This window comes from Halictus rubicundus, chromosome 7 (assembly GCF_050948215.1).
Source record: "Halictus rubicundus isolate RS-2024b chromosome 7, iyHalRubi1_principal, whole genome shotgun sequence".
Lineage (NCBI taxonomy): Eukaryota > Metazoa > Arthropoda > Insecta > Hymenoptera > Halictidae > Halictus > Halictus rubicundus.
This window is the reverse complement of record NC_135155.1, coordinates 2,143,665-2,156,378: the sequence shown is the minus strand read 5'-3', so window position 1 is coordinate 2,156,378 and position 12,714 is coordinate 2,143,665. Positions and strand designations below refer to the sequence as shown.

Genomic DNA, 12,714 nt, shown 5'->3' with positions numbered 1-12,714 from the left:
GGAAATCTAAGATAAAATAAGCTTAAAATGAGGTTATTCGCGTAGCGCATGTTTTATATTACATTATATAATGTCTAGTATAACATATGTTATAGTTCAGGATTTGGCTTGCTTTTTAAAATGGCTAAAATGGCTAATAAAATTTGTCGCATTTTCTGCTATTAAGAGATCGAAAAATCTTCAATTCCTCTCTGTTTGCATTGTAAAATGTACTCTGTTAATCTGTAAAATTCTAAACGAGGAAAAATTCGTTGATTTCAAGAGCAAATAACAATATGAAGGAGTACTATCCCTAATATTTCTGCGCAACTATTTTTAAGAAGTACTATCAGTACATACAAATCGCACTAAATTAAAAAAGCATTTAAATGTAAATGCGCATTTATCGAATTTAAATTTTTACTTCACATCGACTATGATAATAAGTTATTAATTGATCTTTCCTAGATAACACAGATACGATATACAAATGTAGGGGAAAATAGGACAATCGCGGTCAGCGGGCAATACTGATTAGTATTATTATTACAAAATCATACGATTTTTATTTTTTCTTGTTTAAGTCCTACTGTACCGTTTGCCGCACGTGTGCACGGTCCCCACTCAACCGTTGTCTAACAGCTAAGAAAAACAAGTTTCATGTGGTAGTCAACGTGATAGATCATTAGTATAGTCTGAAGCTTTCTCACAGTTTAACTTAATTTACACATAAACGTACTACATATAAACACAAAAGACTATATGCATATTTTTTATTTATATGTTTAATATACATCTTTAATATTCAGTTTTATCACGAGTGCGTGTGCGTGCGCGTGTGCGCGTGCGCGCGAGCGAAGAATGAGAGTGTAGTATGAACGGTTGAGATAGAATTTTAATAGTTGGGAAAGTGTAAACCAAGTCCATTTCATCGCCCTGAGGCTGAAATAAACAAATAATAATATTCAGTTTTATCAATTAATGTATATGTGTGTTATGATATTCGATGAAGAATGAAAAAAGAAATCAGAAAAAATAAAGAAAAAACGTATAAAAAGATTAAGGTGGAAGAGAGAAACTAAAAGATTAAATCTTTCGAAGAACGAAGGTACTGATATACAGTGTGTCCCACGAGCTTTGTCCACTTGAATATCTTCGTTACTTCAAACAATACGAGGAAATGTTACTTACAGAAGTTGTAGGGTTTAAGAAACTCCGTAATATGGCATAAAATTTATACCATAAATTTATACTATAAATGATATTCTTGTAAGTGGAGGCGTGGGGAAGATATAGAGATCACCTTTGTTTTTTAAAATGGAATGTCCAATTTTTTATGCTCGATTTCGATAGATTAGCGTGTTCCGAGTATAAAAGTACTAAAGTGTATTTGTCCTAAAACTTACCGTTGCTGAGATATTTGACTGTTTTCATTCTATTACTGTCATTATGGAACGTATACAAGGATATGCTCACTACGTCAAATGTAAACATTGGTAGGCTTTCGACGTCTCTCAGTGTCAGTCAGTTTCTCAGTTAGTGAACATAAGATAGTCAATATGAAATTTTCATTCGAAGAACAATTAGAGATGGAAGTTTCGCTGTTCGTAAGATGAATCGTGAAAAGCCTGTATGTAGTGATGAAGATAATGAAATTAATGTTGTTGCAATGGTACATCATAATCCTCATATCAGTGTACGTCAGATTCGGCGCGAATCTGAAGTCCGCAAAAGTAGTGCATCACGAATTCAATCACATTTTTTCTCTTTACCGATGAGGCTACATTTACCAGTACTGGGCCTGTTAATTTACATAACACGCATTATTGGTCGGTACAAAATCCTCTGGCTACGAGAAATTGATCATCAAAGACGCTGGTCTGTTAATGTATGATGTGGAATCATAGGGCAACAAATAATTGGACCTCATTTCACTGACGGCACTTTTATAGGTCAAAAATATGATACGTTCTTAAGAAATACATTGCCAAATTTATTAGAAAACGTGCCATTAAGTGTTCGTCAGACAATTTGATATCAGCACGATGGATGTCCAACACACTACGCTCGAAGGGTGAGAAGTACACTTAATGAAATATTCCCAAATCGATGGATAGGACACGGTAGCACTATTTGCTGGCCAGCACGAAGTCCAAATTTAACACCCCTAGATTTTTTCTTGCGGGGAACATGAAAAATATTGTATAAAAAAAATAAAAATATTGTATAAAATATTGTATTGTATTGTCGAGATGCACCAACGACTCCAGAAGATATGAAACAACGAATTATTGCAGCGTGTGCTACAACAGACGCTCCAACAATAAGACGAGTCAGAGACGCAACAGTTCAAAGACTACAACGTTGCATTGCTGCAGATGACCGACATTTCGAACATTCTTCATGAAAACAGTCAAATATCTCAGCAACGGTAAGTTTTAGGACAAATAAACTTTAGTACTTTTATACTCAAAATACGCTAATCTATCGGAATCGAGCATTAAAAAATTGGACATTCCATTTTAAAAAACAAAGGTGATCTCTATATCTTCCCTACGCCTCCACTTGCAAGAATATCATTTATACCATATTATGTAGTTTCTTAAACCCTACAGCTTCTGCAAGTAACATTTTCTCATGCAATATTTTCTACCAATTTGGTCACAATGTAATGTGGTTCGGTTGCACCTTCCCTCTTGTGGCCTTCGGGCCCACTCGGAATGTTCCGGATGGGATTCACCTGAAGAATATACGGGGTGAGTCAGTGAGAACTACTATCTAAAGTAACTTGGCATCTGTTGTATCAAAAATCTTTTGAACGAATTATGTAGCATTTTTTTATATCTCATTTTTTCTGAAATATCAAGATGACCTTGAGTTTTTTGAAAATTATAACGGTCCTCGGACCATCATGCCCGGCAAAATTACCGCTGCTGCCTGGAGGTATGGGCTATAGTAGTCGAAGATAGTTTTCTTATTTTTATGAATTTTACTACTTAGATGAATATGATGAAACTGATTTTTTTTTATCGAATAAATGAATAATTTAAGTTATTATTATAATTATTGCTTGAGTGACCGTCGTTACACCATTCTCCTCTACCTACCCGAGAAACTATCAAAGAACTTTAGAAAATTCGTGTTCAATCATTTTAAATACTGATTCAAACAGCCGAGTGATCAAGGGGATGTAGAGCTTTCTATTCACGGGCAGAGAGGATCAAGAAAAGAAGCAACAAGTCTGCCTCTGTCGGCCGCAAGAAAAGCGTCGCATAATAATTTACCAGTGAAACGGAGTCAATTTGAATGGGTATTTATCTTGCCCCGATGAATGACTTAGGTCCCGGCCGCGAATGCGCCGCGGACAATCCACGACTGTTGTTTTCTTATTGTTCGCGACTTAATCACCGTCTCCGGGCATCCGGTGGCCGGGACGCGTCGAATCGGGCCAAGTGGCCGGGACGCGCTTGTTGTCCACTTAAAACCGCATTCACTCGCGTCGGTGAAGTTCACTTCGCGTCGGGCGAATGAACCGCGCGTATTCATCAACCATTTAGACCGAATGAAACTGTAATTCTGCACGCTATCGACCATAAGAAGCCCGCGGGTCAGTCTCTTTCTCTCCCCTGGAAACTAACACCGTCTTCCGGTTAGGGATACACTCTCATGGGGTACGGCACGGCGCACAGTGGGCAATTTGGACAAAATCGGATTCAAAATCAAGGAACTTTCGATAGGAATGAGGTAGAGCGATGAAATTTTTTTTAAATGAAAGCTGCAACTTTGTAGAATATGGGAAAAATAGAGAGATTGTGGTACGACCGTTTTTTAACCTCGAGAAAATTCGTTAAACGCGCACAAATTCAAGAAAATTTTAGTTTTTCCAATACCACGCGCGGAAAAAATTTTTTTTTAACATGCTATACATCATTTCCCATAGATTTTTTCACGCTGACTTCAAATCTGGTCTCAAAATTTGTCTACGACCTCAGGATTTTGCAAAAAATAGATTTTTGTGACAAAAACTAATGAAGTCATTTTTTCGTTGAAATGATTGGATGGTAATAATCTCCCTATTTTTCCCATATTCTACAAAGTTGCAGCTTTCATTTAAAAAAAATTTCATCGCTCTACCTCATTCCTATCGAAAGTTCTTTGATTTTGAATCCGATTTCGTCCAAATTGCCCACTGTGCGGCACACAGTGGTGTCGAGACGGCAAAAAATCCATTTTATAAATTTTCGATTTTTATAAAAAAAAATTAGTTTTGTATAGCCTAGTAGTGAGTGCATAATGTGCCAAAGTCTGATTTAAAAAAAAATTTTTTTACGGAGATATACGCATAGTAAATAAACTTTTCTTCTGTCCTGAGAATTCATCAGTTACTTTCAGTGCGATATTTATATAATTATTCCGCTTATAATTGAATACTTAAGGGTCTAGAAGTTATATGAGTTATTGCAAATAGCTTGAACTGACAAAAAAATTTTTCAAAAAAGTTGTTTAACATTAAGTAATACGGACTAACCTGAACCCTGTTTACGTTAAGCTCATTTTTTATTTATGGAGGAATACAAAAAATCCTTTAAAAGACTACAATGTGGCACTAATCGTTTTGGCAAGGTATAACATTAATCTAATTTTGTGTAAAAAAATCTCGATACACTCCGAGACTCCTTGGCCGCAATTTAAGTTTACATATCAACTTTAAAAATTTCCACGAAAGAATTAATTGATGTTTCGGGTGAAATTTGTTAAGGATATATCATAAATAATAAAGAAAAATGTGAAATAGTTAGAATTTTTTAAATAAAAAAGATTGAATAATAGTTTCTTTATGTTAAATAAACAAAGTTATATGTCCAAAACACGGGTCTAGCCATGGACATATATCGACCAGGAAATACTATTCTTTGATCCACGCCGAACGTAGAAAAGGATAGCGAAGCTCTAGAGACCTCGGTTGATGGCCTCTCACAGGCTATACCCCCCGGCAGTGGGGATAGTTCCGGGACTTTGATCGGCTAGGCATTTGAGACGTATATAAAGTAAACACTGTAGACTGCGGATTTTATGCATATACGAAAAAGTGAGTAGATCAAAGGAAAAATAGACAAAACATTTAACGAGTTTAAAAATGCTGTCGTGTCATTTTCGTCTGATCACAATTATTCAGAAAAGAAATAAAATGTTTATACAGCTTCTATGTCTTGGATTTAATACAGACAATGTTCATTTTGCTAAGGATTAATCAAGAGAAGGAAAGAAACTTTTTAGAAAAACTACTACACGATTTCAAAATTAAATAAGAAATTTATTTAGACGATCGTCCAAATAAAAGTTTCTTTTGATACTCGTTGGTATGAAAATTGGAGATGTAATTAAACTCGTTGGTATAAAAATTGGAGATGTAATTAAAAATAATATTTCTTACAGGGAAATTCCGATGACCAGGCAAAGAAGGCCCAAGTCTCCGTAGACCCGCGATAAGGTAGAGTGACAATGTTACCGACAAAATTAAGCGAAAAATTGTTTCACGTGAGTCGACTTTTCGTCTTTATATGAGAATATTTTTTGCTGGGAAAGGCCTCATTCGAAAGACGAAGGTTTAATGCAGCACGCTCTGGTCATGAGTTGACGAGATAATGCAGATATATTGTAATACGAATGCTAGAGGTAGGTCAAAAATTTATGATGTGCATGCCATGGAATCCAAGCATTTTTATGCCATTGGATGAGTTTTCTGGATGAAATCGATGATAGAGCGGGCTAGACAATATCTCCAGCTACGAATTGAGCTATATTTTGTCTTCATTCTCTGCGAAATAAAGCCAAACACTTGACGCAAGTTTCGGCATGGTTTTTTATCGTCAGAATTCACGATATCGATAATGTGACAAGTTTAGTCACAGACTTTACACCCGTCGGATCAAGACCAAAACGGATCTTAAGTCTGTGTCTGTAGGCTGTCGACAGAAATTGTACAGCAGTTACCGATCTGCTGACTCTGCAAAAGTCACGTGACTACCCTTGGCCCTTAATTTATGAGCTATTTGAAGTCTTTATGTTATGAGACTCACCCTGTATAATAATACTGTTATGAACATATTGTCCCCTTTGGCCCTTAATCCAGGTTTCCAACCTGGGAGGCGCGGACTAAAAAATTAATTATACTTTCCCGTTTTGTTTTTGTAATCAAGTATTTTTTTTATCTAAAACGTGTCTATATTATTATATCTATTGTATTATAAAATTCTACAAAAATTCTAAAATCTGGACAGCTCAAAAATAAATTTAACAGCCTGCATCAAATATCTAATTCGATAGTCAAAGTGGAAACAGAATTGTGCCATTATCATGAGTATTATTATTATTATTATATCTACTTAAAATATAAAAGGTGGGAAGGTGCGAAAACAAATTTTTTTGGGGAGACGTGGTAGTATAAACCGCTGCATTAACATATATAGTTAACATACTATTACGACACGAAAGTTTTTATTGTTTCTATTGGTTTCTTACCTGATCTCCGAGATCTCCTCGTAGATATTCTCTTCCGTCCCGTATCTGGTCATGTACGTATGTCTCTTGAACATTTCCGGGCATGGCGGTTGTTGCTGTTGCGGCTGGACACGACCCAGACCCACTTCCGCCGGATATGTACCATGCAGCCTGCTTGGACCGGGGTTGTAGTAAGCGTACGAATAATCCTGAAGGGGGTGTTGGTGAGAAGAGCTCGTCATAGCCGAAGTGACCGTAGTATCCACCAGCGCTGCGCAGGGCATCTACAAAAGACATTTACAATAGAAACATTAAATATTTGCTTAAATAATTATTCAACTCAAGATTAACTCTTCAGAGACGACGTGTGTGCACCGGTACTGACTCTGACGAGTATGAGCACTAATAGAAGTATTTAATATTTCTTGACTCGTATACCGTAGAAAATTTTTCAAGTAATTATTCAATTTAAGATTAACTCTCCAGAGTCGACGTGTGTGCACTATACTGACTCTGACGAATATGATTTTTAAATTGATAAATTGACCAATTCAAAATTGATTACACAACATCAGATTACTAGGTGTGCTGCAGTTTCATGCATTGTCGTTCACTTTCTAGAATTTGAACATAGCTATGAGAAATATCAAAAAGTCTAAATCACCAACAGATTATGCTCTAACATCTCTGTAATATCCTACAACGTGTGCCGTACAAAAGGGAATTGGCAATCTGATATTATCCGTGAAGAGTTAATGAGAGTTTAATACAATTTCTATTCTTAATTTTCTGAAAGTACTATCACCAAGCAAGTAAATGCATTTCATTATAGATGTTTTAAATTTATCTATTTATATGCGAATTTGCATGAACTTTCGTAAAATCGTTGTTGCATATAGTTTGAGTAAAACGAGCTTTTAATAAAATTGTTTAAGCGATAAAAATGATTTAGTTCTGTCGGTAGATACATGTAAGAAAGTTAAAAGTAGTTGAAAAGCTATAGCTATCTTACAATAGTAAAGGTTTAGTAATTAGCTAGTTCAGTGCAGCAGACTGTGACTTCTAAAAAACATATAAATTTGCTTTCAGGCTTAACAAGAACAACTTTCGGTAGAAGCTTCTGTTTGTTTTGGGTTAATTGGGCCTAATAATAACAACAACTTCTGTTAGAAGCTTTTGCTAGCTTAACTCAAAATAAACCTAGGCGTCTCGACAAAGAGTTAAATCTTTGCACTCAGAGACTTTTCTCAGATCACCTGCTAGCAACTTGAAGGCATTTGTTTATTTGTTATAATACATTTTTTATTACTATTATAAATAGGATGTGGCATAGAATTTTATTGGTGCATATTTGTTGAAACAAAAATTGTAGGTTTTGTAATTACCATCAGTTGCTAGCAATTTTTTCGCGTTCTTTCAAAAGAAATTACCGATTTGCTAATTAGATTTACATTTTGTACCTGACTGTGAGGAGGTGGATAAGGTGGAGGTGGTGGAAACTCCAGGTTGACTCTTCGCGGTGTCGAGACACCCGACGCCATTCCTGGTCCTCCTAAAGACGAGGCCATGATGCATCGTTCTTCTGCTAGTCAATCATGCTCTTCTTTCTCATTGCTTCTCCAGTACCCTGAAAAATTGCAAACGTTTATTATTAACACTGGCTATCAAGAACATTTTTTAGAATTAACTACCCTTTTGCATCCTGGATTACACCACTTTTATTATTTAATGTTTCATTTGTTTGAAGTACTTCATTGTAATGATTTAATGCAATGTGTACTTTATAGTACATTAAGTACACGAAGGGTTAAATACGTTTACTAATAATTATGCCATGGAAGCTTAACCCTCATACGTAGCACGAACCAAATACGTTGTTGTTCACCCATTTCCTATATTAGATACATTGAAATTTTCTATTTATCTGTAATTGTTTTTGATTACGTATTTGCTCAAAATATAGGATTACGAAGAAAAAACATGTGGTCAAATTGAAGTGTAAAATGAAAGATGAAGTGTGAAATGAATTGATGAGAATTACAAGGGAAGTATTTTGTACAAGTACAGTCTTTACTCGATGTATGTCCCAAATATCTAGCCGATAAAAGTTCCAGAATTATCTTCACTGCCGCGTGGTATACCCGCAATAAACATCATTGGAATTATATCATATGTGGTATCATTTTCATTAGAAAAGTGCCACGCATATGTTGATGAAAGTCCTATAAAAAAATAATGATAAATAAAGAAGTTTGTTATTAGATTAGTAGTGTTCTCACACTCGATACACTCGACCCGTACTATGTTTATACGCCTCGGCGACCAAGGCCACTCGAGCTTGGCTGTCCTTTCCTACGTTCGGCAGTTAATCAAAGAATATTACAGTGAATTCTCGTTGTATGACAGTGTCAACCTTCGGTTTCCACGTCAGTGGAAAAACTCACACCACCGCGGTGAGTGGTCGAAGCTCGAGAATCGTCGCGGCCACAACATTGTCGCTATATCGGTGTGAGACCAGAAGACCACTACTAATCCAATTACAAAACTTCTTTATTTTTCGTTATTTTTTATGAAACTTTTACCAACATATTCGTGGCATTTTTCTAATTAAACTGAAACCAAATATGTAATGTTATATGTAAATACACTCCTCGGCGACCATGTAGTGGCCATAGGTTTCTTATGACTTGAAGACGGTATGACTCTTATGTTTTCATCGTGACCTGTGTATTTCAAACGCGACGCTCGGCGAGAACCTCCGATTTCGTATTCGTGTCAGTAAAAAGAACGGCGGGACTGACAAACAACGAGATTTCACTGTATTTACCAGCCGATATATGACCCTGGTCAGACCCGTGTTTTAGACATATTGAATAGACACTGTATTTCCGAAAAGCATTTGAGAGCTAAAATAATGTACAGACTGCGGATTTTCTGTACTTGCGACAGGAATGAATAGCTACAATTTGAAACAGTGGAAAGATTAAAAGAGCTGGAGTGCATCGATATATTACTATCGACCTGCTAAAATTAATAATGATAAAAGAAAGAAAGTCTTAATTAACTTGAGAATCTTGCAACAGGTGCATACAAGTTTTATTCTGCGTGAATAACTGCAGTTTGGTACATAATTAATTTATTCGCAATCATGTCATACAATTTTCTATCGCCTAGAAAAGAACAAAACAAAGAGACCAGTCCTGCGAATGAAAAGATCTTCAGGATGCATCATCTACAATCCCGAAGACCCGTCTGTTTCTCGATATAAAAAGAGACTCGGTCACAATTATTGGGCAACGCAGTAGAGAAACACAGACGGAAACCGTGTTTTATGAACTTATAATGCTATAATTCTGGAGGAATCGTATGGAATCGAGGTCACAGCTGATCTTCCTTAAGAATCTCACCGACGCGACGCGCGTAACCAGGCGTGTCGTGCTTTGATCGCCGCGCGCGATCTACACGGTTTTTAACCGAGAAAGGTATCATTAGGCTCTCACACCCGAGCGGTTTGTCACTTGCCGCAAATTAAAGAGTCGGGCCAAGTAACACGAAACTTTATGTATGTCCGACAAAAGAGACCGGTGTAACGTGACAACCACGATTTCAATGAAGAGATAGAAAATATCGAAGAACCCGGGTAGTTGGGACACCGTGATGCTACGAATAAACATTAAAAGAGTCAAAAGGAATTAAACAATTAACCCCTTGCACTACTATCTATTTCGTGATTACAGCGATTAGAAATTCTTCATCGTTCAGAATTTCATAGAGAAAAAAAAAAGAAAGTTTATATTTATTATATGCCTATGTTTCCTTCAATATCGACTACAACAAAATAGAATTTTATGTCGGTTTAAAGGAAATTAATAACATGCATACTCATTAGACTCTGTTCAGAATCTTCATCACCGCTGTCTGTCTTGATGTTGTAAAGTAAAATAATAAATAGATTGTAAATAGATTCAAAAAACCAATCGTTCTTCATTGGAATCTATTCTGTATCATACTATCATATGTATTGTACTATCATGTATAGACTGCGGATTATTATGCATTTATTGTATATGAATAAAAGTTGATAATGCTTTTATTTAATTTTTATCAGGAAAAATATTTTTTAATCAACGAAAGAAATAATTCCTTTATTTTAATTTTCATAAAATTGAACATAGAAATCGGAATTTACAAAAAGATCTGCAGTCTAATCATATTCAGTCAAACTAACTATCAAATATAACTATCGTATATTGTACTATACCTATCCTGTAGATGTACTCCAAAATGAATTTAAATAAAAGTGCGAATAAAGATGCCTAGAACTTATTAAAAATTCGTTATATCATAATACTTATAACATATAATGAAGAATTCATTTCAATTAAATAAAATGTCTTTTTCAGCTTCTTAGTATCATATTCACAAACTTTAACACTAAACCTACCACGCGAAGTCAAATGACCATTTTTGAAACTTCGTTTAGTATTTCTTGTATACAACGTTACTGTATCATCATGTAACTTATTGACTTTTCCTATAATATACATACAACCCATTTTTCAATATTCACAACTTTCTTTATTGTTTACTTTCCGAAAAAATTTCATAGCATGTCTTTCTATATTAAGATACATATTTTTTTTTTTGAAGCGGTCATTTGACCACTCATGGTAGGATTAGGTATATATGAAATGTCGGTAGGTTTAGTGTTAAAGACGAATATAATTCGCGATTTCATAATAACTACTAGACATTTATGATGAAAGATCTTGAATACAAATTTCGCATATCCATAAACTAATTCTAAATCTACTAATTAAGAATTTTCTTCGGCATAAGAATGGTCGTAGGATTTGTAAAAAATTTAATAAAAGGAACCCAGCATCGCAAAGTGTGAGGAAAATGGCGGCGGAAGTTATCCACGGTGTCCCATTATTACGTTGAGGAATGAGACGAAGGAGGGAAACGTTGTAGCTAGTGTTCTTTTTCGAGAAATTTTAGAATTGATTATTTCTCATTTCTCGAGAAATTTCAGTATTTCTCGAGAAATTTAAATCTAGGAAAATTCTTATGAATCTCATTTATTTTATAACATATAAATTCTTAAATTCTCTTAAATTCTTATTTAAAACTTTAGAAAAACTGAATACTGAATTGAGTAATGAGTTTCTTGTTGTCATTAAAGAAGAAATATCTAAAAGAAGAGACGAGATTGTTGTATCCCTTATAAAATATCTGCATAATCCAGAGTCTCTGCAAAAAGATTCAGAAGATACATTTTTTTTATTTAATATCCAAGGCAGATACGTATAAAATAGCAAAACAAATTCTAAGCAGACTTTTTGGAAAATATAACAATGGTTCTTATGAAAATAGTGAAAAACTTTCAAATTCTCAGAACGAGGAACTATCACTAGAAAAAACAGTTAGAATTAGAAATTGCAGATAGCCTTCAAGAATTTAGTGTCAAGAGTTTAGCGGCAGAAGAAAATAAATTCCGGACTCTAACAAAGGAATTCTAAATTTTTGAGTCCACTGAAAAAAGGACACCCAATCTTCAGCAACTTTTGGACGTTCTGTATACGATAAAGCCAACATCCACACAAAATGAAAGAAATTTTTCTACGGCTACAGGTTTTGTTACAGAAAAAAGAAGTAGATTGTCTGATTCTACATTAGACGCATTATCATTTCAAAACAAAGGCGTAATGTTTCACTTTATAAAAGTTTGGTAAAAGTTTCCCAATATTTTTTTATTTTATTAAAAATTCTCGAGAATTATCGAGAATTATCGAGAAATATAGTCTAATTTCTCATTTGTCGAGAAATGAAAAATGTTGAGAAATCAGGAACACTAGGTGTAGCATTGGTGAAGGTTAGATAGGATCAGGTGCTCGAGAGTAAAAAGATCGCAGGTTTGAGACGCGATCCGCTAACGATTGAGATTCAAAACTCAGTGTGTAATTCGCAAACGCAATATATGTACGCCGCTCAACGACGTGTATAATCTGCGCCGTGTGTGAGATCCAGCTAACAAGATAAATATCGTGTTATTCGTGACGCCCGCGTTTATCCGTGTTCCCTCGTGTGTTACAATAACAATGGAAATTAATCTGTTTATCGACGAAGACTACGATGCCCCGCGGATCGGCTGACAACCGTATCAAATGTTATTCGCGAAATCAGCAAATGATGCAAATGGATCGACGATTACTTGGAAGATGAATTATGAGT

General features: G+C 35.2%; 1 protein-coding gene across 2 annotated transcripts in view; it reads right to left on the bottom strand.

The window, feature by feature from the left end:
* Window positions 1-12,714, bottom strand: part of LOC143355911 (rho guanine nucleotide exchange factor 10) — a 162,360-nt gene that overhangs the window by 124,692 nt on the left and 24,954 nt on the right. For both annotated transcript variants that reach the window (XM_076791097.1, XM_076791098.1), the window contains exons 2-3: window positions 7,941-8,107; window positions 6,502-6,764 (exon numbers count right to left, since the gene is read on the bottom strand). In XM_076791097.1, the coding sequence (XP_076647212.1) occupies window positions 6,502-6,764; window positions 7,941-8,048 (371 nt within the window). In that variant the 5' untranslated portion in view covers window positions 8,049-8,107. The remainder of the gene's footprint in view (window positions 1-6,501; window positions 6,765-7,940; window positions 8,108-12,714) is intronic.